At 37.8% G+C, this 15,786-nt stretch overlaps 1 protein-coding gene across 1 annotated transcript; it reads right to left on the bottom strand.

Annotated features, from left to right (window-relative positions):
• Positions 1-8,521: 8,521 nt before the first annotated feature.
• Positions 8,522-14,745, bottom strand: gask1b (golgi associated kinase 1B). The gene is made up of 4 exons (XM_067456550.1): positions 13,630-14,745; positions 11,487-11,695; positions 11,118-11,344; positions 8,522-9,267 (listed from the first exon to the last, which is right to left on the bottom strand). Exons 1-4 carry the CDS (start codon positions 14,435-14,437, stop codon positions 9,060-9,062), a joined length of 1,452 nt encoding a protein of 483 aa, XP_067312651.1. The 5' UTR covers positions 14,438-14,745; the 3' UTR covers positions 8,522-9,059.
• Positions 14,746-15,786: the final 1,041 nt, after the last annotated feature.

The following is a 15,786-nucleotide window of genomic DNA, read 5'->3' as shown; positions in this document are numbered from 1 at the left end:
TCCATAATGATAAAAATTAAACTTTCATAAATTTTAGATTCATTGCACTCCAACTGAAATACTCCAGGTCTTTTATTGTTTAAATACTGATGATTTTGGCATAAAGCTTATGAAAACCCCAATTCCTGTCTAAAAAAAATAGCATATCATGAAAAGGTTCTCTAAACGAGCTATTAACCTATATCTGAATCAACTTATTAACTCTAAACATCTGCAAAAGATTCCTGAGGCTTTAAAAAACTCCCAGCCTGGTTCATTACTCAAAACCGCAATCATGGGTAAGACTGCCGACCTGACTGCTGTCCAGAAGGCCATCATTGACACCCTCAAGCGAGAGGGTAAGACACAGAAAGAAATTTCTGAACGAATAGGCTGTTCCCAGAGTGCTGTATCAAGGCACCTCAGTGGGAAGTCTGTGGAAAGGAAAAAGTGTGGTAAAAAACGTTGCACAACAAGAAGAGGTGACCGGACCCTGAGGAAGATTGTGGAGAGGGACCGATTCCAGACCTTGGGGGACCTGCAGAAGTAGTGGACTGAGTCTGGAGTAGAAACATCCAGAGCCACCGTGCACAGGCGTGTGCAGGAAATGAAGATTTCGCTTTTCAGCTCGACCTGGCACCTGCTCACAGTGCCAAAACCACTGGTAAATGGTTTACTGTGCTCAATTGGCCTGCCAACTCTCATGACCCCAACCCCATAGAGAATCTGTGGGATACTGTGAAGAGAAAGTTAAGAGACGCAAGACCCAACACTCAGGATGAGTTAAAGGCTGCTATCGAAGCATCCTGGGCCTCCATAACACCTCAGCAGTGCCACAGGCTGATTGACTCCATGCCACGCCGCATTGAAGCAGTCATTTCTGCAAAAGATTCCCGACCAAGTATTGAGTGCATAACTGAACATAATTATTTGAAGGTTGACTTTTTTTGTATTAAAAACACTTTTCTTTTATTGGTCGGATGAAATATGCTAATTTCTTTGAGACAGGAATTTTGGGTTTTCATGAGCTGTATGCCAAAATCATCAGTATTAAAACAATAAAAGACCTGAAATATTTCAGTTGGTGTGCAATGAATCTAAAATATATGAAACTTTAATTTTTATCATTACATTATGGAAAATAATGAACTTTATCATAATATGCACATTTTTTTTAGAAGGACCTGTACAATGTATGGTATGATGCTGGCTACACATCTCTCTTAGACAGTAGATGGCAGCAGAGTTTAATCTCATATAAAGTTGAATTTGGATTTTGAATTGCACAACCACTCACATTTTTAAATAGGGAATGTACCTCAATATTCCTTTAGGATGAGTTGATGGGTGTTTTAACTCATCGAACACTATGCTTTTTTTTTTAAGCAGTGAAAAACACTGATTCGAAAAAGTCCTCAGATTAAATTGAGCTCTTCTTTAAACCAACCCTTCATTATAATATATTGACTGTTTAACTGTATGCATTCTAAAATAGTTAACCTTTAAAATCATTTTATTATTAATTATTAAATTACTACGTAATCTACACTTTCTCTCTATTCTTATATATATATATATATATATATATATATATATATATATATATATATATATATATATATATATATATATATATATATATATATATATATATATATAATATCCTACTATTTTCTTTCTTTCTATATATATATATCCTACTATTTTCTGACCAAAAAAAATGGATTATTGTTTTGATTAAGAGATTAAGAGTTACTCTTTTTGATTATATGTCCAGAGTTGCTTACATGGAGTTTTAGCCTTTTCTGGCATGTATACTACAGCGGAAGAGAAAGGTTAAGCTAAGAATGAATAAACTGAGGCCTGCTGCTTCAGTTCCTCTTGCCCTCAGATGACGTTGAGCAGCAGGAATGAAATTTTTGCCTCCCTGTCTCTTGTCCATCCTGCCACATTAGCTGGCCGCCTGCTCTGAGCTGCCCATTCCTGTTTGTCTTCCTGTTCAAGTCATTTCCCAGAAGGTCTTTCCAGAATGTTGGAAAAAATGAGTGCTAATTTACGTGTAATGCATTCTACAGCACATAACTCTCTTTGTCCAGTTCTCTTTCGTCACAGAGTTTAAGCCTAAAATAGTTCAGAAATAGCAATTTTATATTTATTCTCATTTACTTCAGTTCGGCTTTTGATCATCAGTTCCAAATTATTCTTTCATACTCACTCTGTAGATTTGACATTTTAGACTCCAGATCATTTTTTATTTGCCATAATGTACAGCAGCTGTCTTAAGTCTTGATTTACACGGCATCCCAATTGGAGGTAGCATAGGTTACAGCTCCCAAATAGACACCCTCCAAAAATGACCTGCCTTCTCCTGTATGAGTTAGTACTTCAGCTGAAACAACTCATAAATTAACTGACACAACAATAAATAAGGTGTTGTGTGCATCTACAGCACTTCTTCAAATGCTAGCTGTAACATGTCAATCAACCAGCAGTTTGAGTATTCATGTTTGAATAAATATGGTTAAAGAGTTAGTTCACCCAAAAAATGAAAATTCTGTCATTAATTTCTTTCCCTATTGTTACAAACCCGTAAGACCTTTGATCATCTAACACAAATTAAGATATTTCTGATGACATCCGAGAGCTCTCTGACCCCAGCAATTTAATTGCAACTTCCAAGGCCCAGAAAGGTAAAGACATTCTTAAAATAGCCCATGTGACACCAGTGGTTCAACCTTAATTTTATGACACGATGAGAACACTTTCTGTGTGCAAAAAATTCAGTTTGCAAAAAACAAACAAAAATAACCACCGGATTTCATATAAAATATCTTATTTTGTGTTCCGACGATGAACAAAAGTCTTGGAATGACACGAGGGCCTAATTAATGACAGAATTTTCATTTCTGAGTGAACTAACCCTATAAATTCAACATAGTTACGGCCGCAGTATACTACTTCAGTCTATAAAATGCTCTGAATATCATCTCAAATCTACACACATGCATTTCCATTTTCCATACAAACACATGTTGGAAAGAAAATTGGAAAGGACAATGGAAAGTTTGGTGATGTTTAAAAACATAATTTGACTGCTGAAGTCATTTCAAGCTGTAATGGCTTCCAAAGTTATCTTTTGTGTCAGTCCTATATTTAGTGAAATGACAGCTCCTCTTAACTGTGTATAAGTCTAACAGCATCTCAGATGATTCAGATGCCGACATGAGGCAGATTCTCTGGCCGGCTTTTATATCTGGACATGGGAATAAATGCAATGTGCTGGGTCCCCTAATCTAGTTCTCATGTGGGGTTAACCCCTAGCACATGGGGACAGAGGCAGCTTTAGTAAGAGCTTTTGCAAACATGCCAGTGACTCTCTCTCTCTCTCTCTCTCTCTCTCTCTCTCTCTCTCTCTCTCTCTCTCTCTCTCTCTCTCTCTCTCTCTCTCTCTCTCTCTCTCTCTCTCTCTCTCTCTCTCTCTCTCTCTCTCTCTCTCTCTCTCTCTCTCTCTCTCTCTCTCTCTCTCTCTCTCTCTCTCGCTCACATTCTCAGCCACACACCGTGGCTCCCTTTGTCTGCCTGCAGGAATGCACATATAACAAAGAGTAAAATAAGCTATGTGTGTGAGACAGTGAGAGTATGATGTGTGCATGTCTTTGTGCATGAGTGTGTGTGTGTGTGTGTGTGTGTGAGAGAGAGAGAGAGAGAGAGAGAGAGAGAGAGAGAGAGAGAGAGAGAGAGAGAGAGAGAAAGAGAAAGAGAAAGAGAGAGAGACCTTAAAGGGATAGTTCACCTTAAAAATGTTTTGTGTAAAACCTGCTTTTGCGGTTGTTGTTTTTGTTTTTTTATAACTCTTATTAATTTATTTATTTATTTGGAAGTAAAAGCTCAAAATGACACATCACAGCGGAAAAATAAATGCCCGGTTTCACAGAAAAGGCTTAAATAGTCCCAGACTAAAACGGTTGAGTTGTCTTAACTCAAAGTGGCTTGCACAGACACTTAAAATCGTCATAGATTTAGCCTGTTCTAGATTAAACAAAGCTGATTGCAAGAGGAAGGGTTACAGCTAGTATATTAGCTACATTGAAGCTTAATTTAATCCTTCAAAGAGGCAGTTTTAACTTACTGTTTGTGAGAAAGATATTTGGAATATCTAAATGAAGAACAACATGCACAACAGAGGCCAATAACTTGTATAGGGGTAGTTCATTAAATGTTTGATGACATACTTTCTATAGTTTGTGAGCACCATCAGATCAAGATCATGTGCTTACACCTAACAAAATTGGGTTTAACCCAAGTGTCCATGTCCTCATGCTTGCTCAGCTTAGTTTAGGACTCGACACTCAAAAATAATAACTCATTGGATAAACTCAATTTAATTGAGGGCAGGTTTTCCATCCAATAAATATGTCTAGTCCAAACTCATACAAAAAGAATGCATGTCCAATTTAATTTTAGACAATGTTATTAAGTTGGACCAACTCAATTTTATCAAACTGTTTAAATTATCTTTATATACTTATAACATGACATTTTTGAACATGTCAAACTGGAAAATCAATTATAAGCAGTTTTATTCATCATCATACACAATGTATATTATGAAAATAGAAGAAAAGGCTGGTGTAACTACTGACATTAGCATAGCTCATAGCACAGATTTCAAAAACATTACAGAAACTCCACTACATAACATAACTGAACATTAAACACCCACAACAACATATTTACCTTTACAGAAAAACCCATAAAATAACAATTTAATCCATACATTTACTCTCCTAATGGAGTCCCTTGCAAAGCATTTTGGAAACTACAGATTCAATGGCAAGTTAGTTATGTCAACACAAATATTTAATGTAGTTCTAACACAAATTAAGTAAACTTCCGTTTTAAATATATATTAGGTTTATCAATTAAATTGTGTCAAAATTAGATATGTTTAAGTAAAGTGAACATAATTTAAATGCATCATATCTATGAAGGGCCTGACGCATTTATTTTATTTATTTATTTTTGAGTGCAAATGTAACAGGGAAAAGAAAATTATGAATTGTGGCAAAATGTTATTTAGTTTCATAATAATTTCCATTGAGAGAATATTAAGTGCATCCAGGGATATGGGGACACCTACCGGGGACACCTACCGGGATATGGGGACAACCGGTAACTAAGGTAAATTATAACTAGAGTCAGCTGTCATATATTAGAATGATGGTGTGTATCTTTAAGATCTATGTGCACTATGCATTATGGGACCGGAAGTTAAGTATATGGAAATGAGAAAAAAAAGAAGTAAAGTTGCCATGCAGAAAACTGTCAGGTGTGTGGCTGATTTAATTCAGTGGAGTGTATAAGAGACATCTGAATACGCTCAGAGCCATCAGCCATTTTCTCCTCAGTCGCATAGCTGTTGAGGAGGATGTTGTGTAACCAAATGAGCTGTATATACAGCTTTGTGTTGTCATCTCATGTGTTTCAGGTATGATGCGCTTCAATTTGTATGATGTTATGTTTTGTATGTTCAGAGAAGAAAAAAAGAAAAAAGAAATTTAGCTCTTAGGCGAAAACCTGGTTTATTGTTTATTGAACTGTAGTCTGAGTCCATCTTCAGAACACAGTTTAAGATATTTTAAGATTCTGATGTCACATATGGGCTACTTTGATGATGTTTTTATTCCATTTCTAGACATGGACAGTATAGTGTGCCTACTCTTAGATACGCTGTCGGACTAAATATAAAATATCTTAAACTGTGTTCCGAAGATGAACGGAGGTCTTACGGGTGTGGAGTGACATTAGGATGAGTCTGCTGACATTACAAGTTTCATTTTTGGGTGAGCTAACCCTTTAAGCTGTTGAGGAAAACATTGTGTGACCGGATGAGCTGTATATTACATTTTTGTGGTGTCATTTCATATGTTTTAGTGTTTCAATAAACACGGGTGAGCTCAGTCTATGTCTCTGTGTTATAGAAAGAGGGAACCAGAAAGAGGGGGTTACAGAGTCTCTTACTAACTAAGCCAAATTTAAACCACACTAATGAAAGATATACTTAAATGTTCTATTTTAACTAGCACACATTTTGCCATTGCTTGGTTTCTCAGACAAGGATTGGATTAAACCAAGATTAGGCCTTAGTTAAATTAGGACATTGAACACTGCTATTCTGAAATGATTATACCGGTATGTCAGTGCAAGTTGCTTTCAGTTAAAACAGCTCAATTGTGCATTTTAGTCTGGGACTAAATAGGCTTAAAGGGATAGTTTAACCAAAAATGAAAAATCTGTCATCATTTACTCACCCTCAAGTTGTTCAAACTTGTATAAATATGTTTTGTTCTGCTGTACACAGAGGGAGATATTTGAAGAATGTCTTTTAACCAAGGAGATCTCACCGCCAAATTGATTACCATAGTAGAGCAAAAAAATACTATGGTAGTAAATCGGGGTGGGGAAAGATCTGCTAAGGTGAGTAAATGAGAGAATTTAATTTTTGTGTGAACTATGCCTTTAACTAAGATCAAAATATGTTCAGTCAAATGAACTTTCATATGAGTTTCTGTGGTTAGGGAAGAGTTAAATGGCTTGCATCCTACTGTTAGATCTGACAGCTGCACACAGTCCCCAAAGAGAGATTATTTTTGACAAACTGAACAGAACAACTGAAGGAAACCTGGCTGCCTGCCTAAGGCGTGTTGTGCTGTTTTTACACGCAGATAGCATCTTTCCAAGCTGAAAACCTATAACCAACATGCATCTCAGCAAACATCAACTGTGGCACAACTGAAGACCTTCATGTCTCATTTTCAGGTTATAACAGCACTGATTTTTGATTCAAACTCCATTTTTTCTTCCAACTGTTTCATTTGTGGCTTTGCATGAAGCACATTAATGTTGAGCAAGACTCCAGATATTCCAGATGGGGGGGGGGGGGGGGGGGTGTCTAATGCGCATGTGTTATGTCTAGAGCCTCATGTTTTTGTGCAGAGGCATAAGCTCTCATTGCTGCTTGTGTTCTAACTGATGCTTCTACCTCTGTCAAACTCATATTGTAGATCTGTCTGCCAATCAGGTGGGATGTTGCTGGGGTGATGTTGTCATAGCAACAATGAAAAAGAAGACATAAGACTGACAGTGAGCAGTAGTGTAAAATTCCTTTCCATACTTTCATATGCTTTAGAAATGGAGGTCAGCTGGTACATGCAAATGAAAGGAGGATTTTAGGACGAAATATAATGTTAATATGGAAACAACTGTGACGCAAGTTGATGAATTCTTCTTTTTTTTCTTTTTTTTTGAAGAAAAAGAAGAAGAAGAAGAAGAAGAAACTGTTCTGGCTGCTATAGTTAAAAGAATGAATTGAATAGAACATCTTCTGAATTAATGTGTGCTGTAGCCTATTCTGTCTTTTATAAGTCTGTTGAGGTCAAACTAGAACAAGAAAGAGGGAGAAATTGAGAATAATGGCTTGTTTGAAAGGGGAAAATGGTGGCAATGTCCTAGCAAAAGAAGTGATCAGAACAACGGGTATAAACGCTTCCTTGTTAGGATATAACATTTGGGCAGAAAGCACAACAGAGGGGGGCTGGGATTGGAAATTGTCCCTTTATGGGACATATGACTGAGTGGCAAATATGTTACCCAGCATGTTTTACACTGCTTTTAAACACAATTGCAGACAGAGACAGGAAACTATTAGATTAAAATCATTTTGTCAGCTGAAAGGCATTTCGTTATACTGCACACATTTTAATAAAATGAGGTCATATGCAAAAATCAGCTTTCAAAAGATGCTTCTTTCCATTCCCATTATGGTATGCTGCATTTGATATGATAAAAACAGCACTTCCCTGTGGATTTACAGTTCTACACTACTATTAGTGTCAAACAAAGATGTGAGAGCACATCTGCAGGATGGAAACAACATAGCACAGGGAAGGTGAACATGAGCACTCAAACGTTTCATGTAAAGTGTTTGCATATCATCCAGATGAGCAGAGGTGATCTGACATTCCAAATGGCCTGATTTTGTCTGGCAAAAAGTGTGGCAAGACACAGCATGTCCCCTGTGCACAGCAGATACATCCAACATGGTTAATGCTGCCAAACATTAAGTATTTTCAAACTTATAAAAGAACTCTTGTGTGAGCATATTTCTGTGGTTAGGCCCAAGTATGTAGTTTTCCTTCACACTTCAAAAGGGGTCACTTTAGGCTCTGAGAACTGACTGGCTGGTTAGCTGGCAAACTGAAAAGGCAAATGAGGAGAACAGCAAAGTCAGAAGACAGCTGAACTCAGCTGCACTCAAACTGTAGTATTCCTGCATATATAAAACCAAAGGCTGTAATTTTCAGCATGGGTTGAAAGTACTTTTCTACTTCAAAGATCATCTCAAAGATGTCAAACAAACAGTGGTACTGTCTATTCCTATCATTCATATAAATTCATTTCATTATTCTATTCATGCAATATCAAAGTGATTTTCCAGTGGACTGATATGGAACACTTTTAATCAAATAAAAAACAAACAAACAGAACAAAAATTATTTATATGAAAAACGATGTACATCTTCAAGGTGATAAACTTGTACACAAGTGCAACAATATCAGATTTAATAAAAATGCTATGGAACCATCATCTTCCTTTAACACAGCATAAATTATCTTTAAAAGCTAAGCGTTTTGGTTACTTATCAGATTTTCTGACATGCCATAAGTGGGCAGGATTTGACTGACGAGGTGGTCTGATTCAGAGGGTAAGTCTGGTGGAAGTTAATAAATCAGATCATATCACTTACAGAGCCTTTAACTTGTGGAATGTCATTGGTGCCAAAAAATAGCCCTGGACTTTGCATGTGTGGAACATTTATGGAAACTATCATTAATATGTTCTTGTCTTAAAAGGAGAAATCACTTACAAAACCACAAAGTACTGTTCATTTCAGAAGTGCATCGAGTTTTATCTGGCAGAGATTGAATTTAACATGTCTTCATTGTTGTACTAGTCTGTTTAAAACACTGAACCACCAAACTTTTGTCATATTACACTCTGAAAACTTAAGCTCCATCTGTCAGGAGTTCATAGGTACTACTTTAATCCCATGGGCATTGATGTACGTGAGCAAGACTTTGGCTCTTCTCTCAATAACGTCAATGAGTTTTTCGATGCCTTGTCGGCCACCCTGACTGTCCCAGTACTGCTGGTCGAGAAACAGTGATTGTAGGAGCTTTTCCCTGAGACGCTGAGACCTCAACACTGACACAGACTGATCTGGTAGCCTGAAAGAAGAAAAATATACAGTAATGCATAGTAATGCAGGCCAATTTATAGAGGAAATAACCACCTTTATAAACAAAATTAAAAAAAGTGTAACAATTGCTAACTGACTAATTATGTATACCCCACTGCAATGCAGATAATGAGCAAGCTGTGATACTCAAACACAGCAATGTTCGATCATTTATTCTGATTTATGTTATTGCACAAGTGAGCTTACTTTCCCAGAGGTATCACATTAGCAGCATTGCTAGCAGAATCCCTTAGCTCAGACAGCACGTGTGAGATTTTTGGCATGCATTTGCTTACGTCTTCAGTGGTGTTGTGGACGTATTGAGTTTCTGAAAGGCCAATCTTGTGGCCTCACAGAAACAAATTCTCAGTTGCAGTCTTAGTTGCAGCAATTACAAAGCACCAGGTTGTCCAGTATGTACAAGAAAAGATGCACAAAAGTATTTATTTAAATTGAAAAACACTTGGCTAACTGGATTTTAATGTCAATGCAAACCTGATAACCTGTGGAGATTTGTAATTTAATCAAACTGAGTATTAATTTCTTTGAGGTCATGAGTTTCTACATTTCTAAGACATTTTAATTAAAAGAAAATACAGGTATGTGTAAATGATCTGTCTTTAAAAAACACATTTGCATAGCATCTCTGCAAAAATCTTAAAGAAAGCAACATGTGGTTACTCTGTGATTATTGACACTTAACTAGTATTCAAGGTAACACATTGTAAGTAACACAAGTTATGTAAAATTACCTTTTTCCAAGTAACTAGAAAAAGTAACATTACTTTTTAATTTACCTTTTTTTTCCTTTTCTTTTTTTGTGCACTCTGTAAACATGATGGTTACTGTAGTTCTAGACCGAATGTGAATTTACTCATCCCACTTGCACAAAAAAAAAAAAAAAATCAGTATTTCTCAAAATAAATAAAACTGTGAAATGTAACTCAGATTATGCAAACCTGCAATAATTAATGTTAAATAACACAAATATACTTTATGTATTTACTTTCACTTTAACTAATGTATTTGCAGCTGACCTTCAATGATCCTCTAATGTACAGGCTGGAATATGCATTTCCTTCAGCCTGAGACTTATTTCACTTTTGGTGTGAAAGGGCCAAATATAGAACTTTTTTAACATTTGATATATACACCAAACAAACAAGCAAGCAAGCCCAGCCCAGGTGAGAAAAAAGTAACACCGCATTATTTCCATAAAAAGTTATGCGATTAGTTAATTTTTTAGGGAGTGATGTAATATTGTAATGCATTACTTTTAAAAGTAACTTTCCCCAACACTGGTTATAATAACACTAAGACTATATATATATAGAAAGACTATTAACCCCCATTACTTATAAATGGGAGAAACTGCAACGTGCAATATGGTGGAATAGTCCTGCCTTCTAAAGTAAAACAGCCAGTCGCGGACTGGTGAAGTCATTGCATCACTGCAGCTGCCGTTAGAAGCTCCGGTTCACAGTAACCCGAGACTCAAGCTTAGGACTGCATATACGCATTGGCTTATTTAGCTTGAAAGCTTTTTTAAATGCTATTTGAGTATAAGAAACAACATTTATGGCACATTCATGTCAGATTTCAATGCTGATCTGAATATTTGAGTTTGGCAAAAAAGTTTGAGATTCCAGGATTTCCCATTCAAATAGATAGGACTTGGTCTTGTATGCTCAAAATAGCTGCCCAGAGGTGTTGAAAATATGGCCACCAAGTGAACAGACTTTCCCTGAGTTTGTTACAACATCATTATGAGATTAAAAATAAAGTTAAAACGGTCATGAATAAACTAACATGTGAAATAGGTCTGCTAATTTTACTCACTCTTTGATTCCCTCCAGTAGCCTGAAGTCCAGATTCTCCTCATCTCGGTCAAAGTAGCCCTTGTTGTTAAAGAAAACCAGGTGGTGTGGGTCATGTCTACGGTGGACCATGTGTGTCAGCTCTATGCTGTCCTTATCTGTACATGCTTCATGGTGACCAAGCTCAACACAGGTGTCCTCTGGTCGGGGCTTGAATCCACAGCAGTTTTTATCTAGTCTTTCATAAATCTGAGGATAAACACACTCTTTCTTTATTTTTAACTTATAAAGTTTAAATTAACATATTGCAGTTGCTTCGTGAACAAGTAATGTTTATCCAAGTGTGTTTATCTACAACAAGCACAAAAAGGCACAGATGAAAGTAGAGTACCTGCAGAAGGAAATCAAAGACTACTAGCTTGCTCCATTCATGGTGGTGGATGCTGGTGCACCTCCACTCTGGTTTTGGTGTGATGCCCCGGTGCCAGCACTTGTATTTGAGAGAGGTTTGGTACGAACCCCAGCTCACTCTCTCAGAGGTTTGATCTACTAATGGGATTAAAGAAGGATCCCACAAAACCACTGGACAAGGCTGACCATCTGAAACAAGATTAAAGGGGTGATGAATTGAGAAATCAACTTTCCCTTGAGCATTTGATATATAAAAGGTCATGGAAATATAAGAATATCCTCTAAGTTTCAGAGCTGAAAACTTCCTTGTAAGTCAAAGAAAAGCTTTTATAGACACCAGGCTCAGCAAACGATCTTGTGCTTCATACTCATGTCATTGCGTGACGAAGCACCACCTCTACAGCGCATCTAATCCAGTAGCCCCGCCCACCGACTCATGGAGGTGATCGGCTCGTGCTAACTAGCCAACAACAATAAACATGCGGAGGACAATAGCAAGATATTGCACAATTCCTGGTTGTGGAAGAACACAGTCGCTGCATAAGCTTCCTTGGGATCCTAATATTAGTAATGTGTGGTTGAACTGTATTTTTAATGAAGTTCCAGCTCACGTGGGGAAGATGCATCGTTATAGATCGTTTTGCTTAGGTGTACATGTCTAACAGAAAAATGCCTTTCACACGCTGGACTCAGACCCATATGGGCCATGCTCGCAAAGCCCGGCAGGCCGATGAATATCATAATATTTCGTTCTTGATCCGTGCTGCTGTCTTTCTCAAATCGACATTTGAAGGGAGCGGTGTGATCGCGCTTCTATCGACCAGGTATCGACCGATCTTGCGTGCTATGTGATGTGACTAATGATGTTTGTGGGTTTTTACATTCAAAAACATCATAACTAATAAGTATTACGCTATTATTTTCTACACTGGTTTTGAGGCTCTCTCCTGAACGCTGGGTTTTGATGGGCGTGCTGCACTGGAGAGTTCACATCAGAGCTCCCCTGTCAGTTCACATGAGAGAGGGAAATTTTGAAAGCGGCAACCGGGATGATTCTCTCGATCACAGGGCTCGTAAACGTCTTTATAATAACTTCAAGAGAGTGAACAACTCACCATTTACCAGCCTGCCGACAGCCTTACGTCCGAGTCTAATTTCAATGCAATACTATCACATATATATAAAAACATGTTTTACTCACATAACTGTGTCGCGCCATTCCTGTCGTATCCAATATAGAAGGTACATCATTGTTTTAATCTCAATATTACTGCAAAATCCAGTATCGACCTGAGACTTGAGATTCCGGAGTGAAATGAAGTGAACACACGTACAATGTCTTACTTGAGCTTGAACTTCATTAAAAATAAAGTTCAACCACACATTCCTAATATTAGGATCTGAAGGAAGCTTATGCAGCGACTGTGTTCTTCCACAACCAGGAAGAGCGCAATATCTTACTATCTTCTTCAGCATGTTTATTGCTGCTGACTAGCTGGATCCGAACAGCTCAACACATGGTGATGCGTCTAAATAGTACGAGTGTGAAATCTCGTGGAATGGATATGCCAAAATGAGTTTTGGCATGCAAATGCTCCGCAGTTTTTCGCGTGCATATGATACGCACTTTATGCTGTGCATATGACACGCTCTTGGGTAGGATTAGGGTGGTGGGGTGGAGGGTTCATACGTATACGTCATAAAGTGCATATTATATGCACGCCAAAACTCATTTTGGCTTATACATTACACGATTGCAAACTCGTACTATTTATACGCATTCGGTGGGCGGGGCTACTGAATTAGGCATGATATTATTCTGTAGAGGCGGTGTTTCGCCACAAGATGAGGTCAGGATGAGGCACATTCTACATTGATCGTTTGCTGGGGTCTGGAGTCAATAAAAGGTTTTTAAAATATTTTTTGTCAAGGTGTGTTATGGCACTGTGAATATATTTATACATATTTAAATTAGAAAAATTAAAATATATTTAACACAAAATCTAAAATTTCACCGCTGAGACCTGCACATAGCTGAAAAAAACACCCATAGCCTGTAGCTGCCTTTAAAAAATACTTTTAAATAAAATACCCCTTTTAAGAGAAAGAAACAAATACACTACCTCCAAGAGAGTTGAATCTTCTGCTAACAGCTGGCAAAGTTCTGTTCAGCCCCAAGATCCTATCCAGATGGAAGGCGAACACTTCACTCATGTCCAAGGGTCTCCTGACAACACCGCAACACTTGCGACACGCATCAGCATCGCCCGTGTGATTTATCGCACTTTTAAATAAAATGAAAGAAGAAAAGCCCGGAGGTGCAACTTCGTCAATTTGCGTAATTTTACTATCAGCTAGAAAGCGCATGGCCGTGATATCGTCAGTGCTGAACCATGGAGGAGCTCTTTCACTGTAAATCCTAATGGATGAATAATCACCGTCACTGCCATCAAGCTCAGAATATCCCACTTGTTTGTCAACGGTGTTTGTATTGTGCCTCGCGTCCTCCGCTTTGTCCTGTGTGCCACCCTGCGGTCTCACTTTAACTTTCTTTCTCCGGAGTTTTGGTCGCACTGTGCCCCTGATGATGGCCGGTTTGTGCCGCTTAGATTTGAGCGTTATATACACCACATTAGACCTTGTCGGACTCAGGGATTCATTCACCTCCCCTTCAATGGGGTCCTGGTAGGTTTCTCTAGGTTTTTGAGAATAAACGCTATTTCTAGTCCACGGATGACGTTTGTCTTGTCGAGTGGACGTGTGATTCACGTGAACGGTGAAAAACAAATACACAAAACAAACAACAGCTATAATCAAATACTTCCTAACGGCGGAATATCTCCTGCAACAGTTGCAAACTTTCAAAAACGACACGGACAAGCAAATCAAAGTGTCCCCGACATTTCCAGGACGAGTCGTGCGCGTATCCATTGGTACGAGTGTCTGCGCATGATTAAGCCAAATTCTTTTGTCTACTTTGGAATTGGGTTATTTTCGTTTACATATTGATGGTCGCCTACACTGGAGGTCCAGATGATCCGCTTAGTGCAACAGCTCCGGCATAAATGAAGACAACTGTCCCGATGCCGGATCAGCTGAGATAACAGTCCCAAATTGACAAGAAAGCCGCTTGTCATTACGCCCTTTTCCACACTGCAAGCGCGAGGCTACAACGCTGTCATTAGAAACTGTCACATTTTCCTCGCTATAGACGTATTTTCTCTTCTGTATTTTTCTGTATTAAAGCTGGCCCTGCTGAAAAAGCAAAAACATCTTGAACCAGCTTTGTTTTGAATGATCTTTTTTAAATAAATTGGGAGTTTCAGGGGTGCTCAGGGCACTTTTCAGATGGCAAGCACTAGCTTGTATAGGAGACACTCTTAATGCAGAAAACCATTTTAACATAAATTACAAGAACAGGAAAGCTTATTAACAATAAGGAAGAGGTTCAATAAATTATTTACAATAGCATTTTCCAGCAGGAAGAAGTTTCCTGTGCACACCTGCCTGTAAACAATGTTGTTTTGAATTTGCTGCTGTTAATATGAAGCAATACCATTTAATAATAATAATAATAATGTATGCCAACAATTTAGAATGATGGTATCTAAATATGCAGGAAGTAATGCAGGACAAATACTACATTAACACTTCAGCTACTATTAAAAGGAGTAGTTTACAATAAAATGTACCTACTGATTTATTTATCCTCAAGCTATCCTAAGTGTACTACGTACATGACTTTCTTCTTTCTGATGAACACAATTGGAGTTATATTAATAAGTGCCCTGGCTCTCCCAGGCTTTATAATGGTAGTGATGGGGTCTACTGTGTTTGAAGCTCAAAAAAAAGAAAAAAAAAAAAGAAAATAGAGATGCCAATCCATCCATAATAAACATACTCCACACAGCTCCAGGGGGTTAATAAAGGCCATCTGAAGTAAAATATCTAGCTCCCAGCAGACCGTCTTCCATATTCAACTTCTACAGAAAGTATAGGGCCTCGCAGTTCAAAATGCTTGACCACGTCCAAGTCATACATCATGCTAGTTATGTTTTTTTCCCCCGTAAGTTGAATATGGAAAGGCGGTCTGCTGGAAGCTAGATATTTTACTCTATAGAAAGTTTTAAATACGGATATTTTTCTTACAAAAACCTACTGATTCGCTTCAGAATACCTTTATTAATCCCCGGATCGGTGTAGAGTCAATGGAACCCGTCATTGCCATTATAAAGCTTTGAAAAGTTAATATTTTTTTTTTATATAACTCCGACTGTGTT

This window comes from Pseudorasbora parva, chromosome 11, assembly GCF_024679245.1.
Source record: "Pseudorasbora parva isolate DD20220531a chromosome 11, ASM2467924v1, whole genome shotgun sequence".
Taxonomy (NCBI): domain Eukaryota; kingdom Metazoa; phylum Chordata; class Actinopteri; order Cypriniformes; family Gobionidae; genus Pseudorasbora; species Pseudorasbora parva.
This window is presented reverse-complemented; position numbering and strand designations above follow the sequence as displayed.

Excerpts from the sequence above, each read along its gene's own strand:
- gask1b (XM_067456550.1), bottom strand. The coding sequence starts at position 14,437 with ATGGATACGCGCACGACTCGTCCTGGAAATGTCGGGGACACTTTGATT. Across the intron at positions 11,345-11,486 it reads TCTTTGATTTCCTTCTGCAG|ATTTATGAAAGACTAGATAA; the intron begins GTACTCTACTTT and ends GTTTATCCTCAG. Across the intron at positions 9,268-11,117 it reads CTACTGGAGGGAATCAAAGA|GCTACCAGATCAGTCTGTGT; the intron begins GTGAGTAAAATT and ends TTCTTCTTTCAG.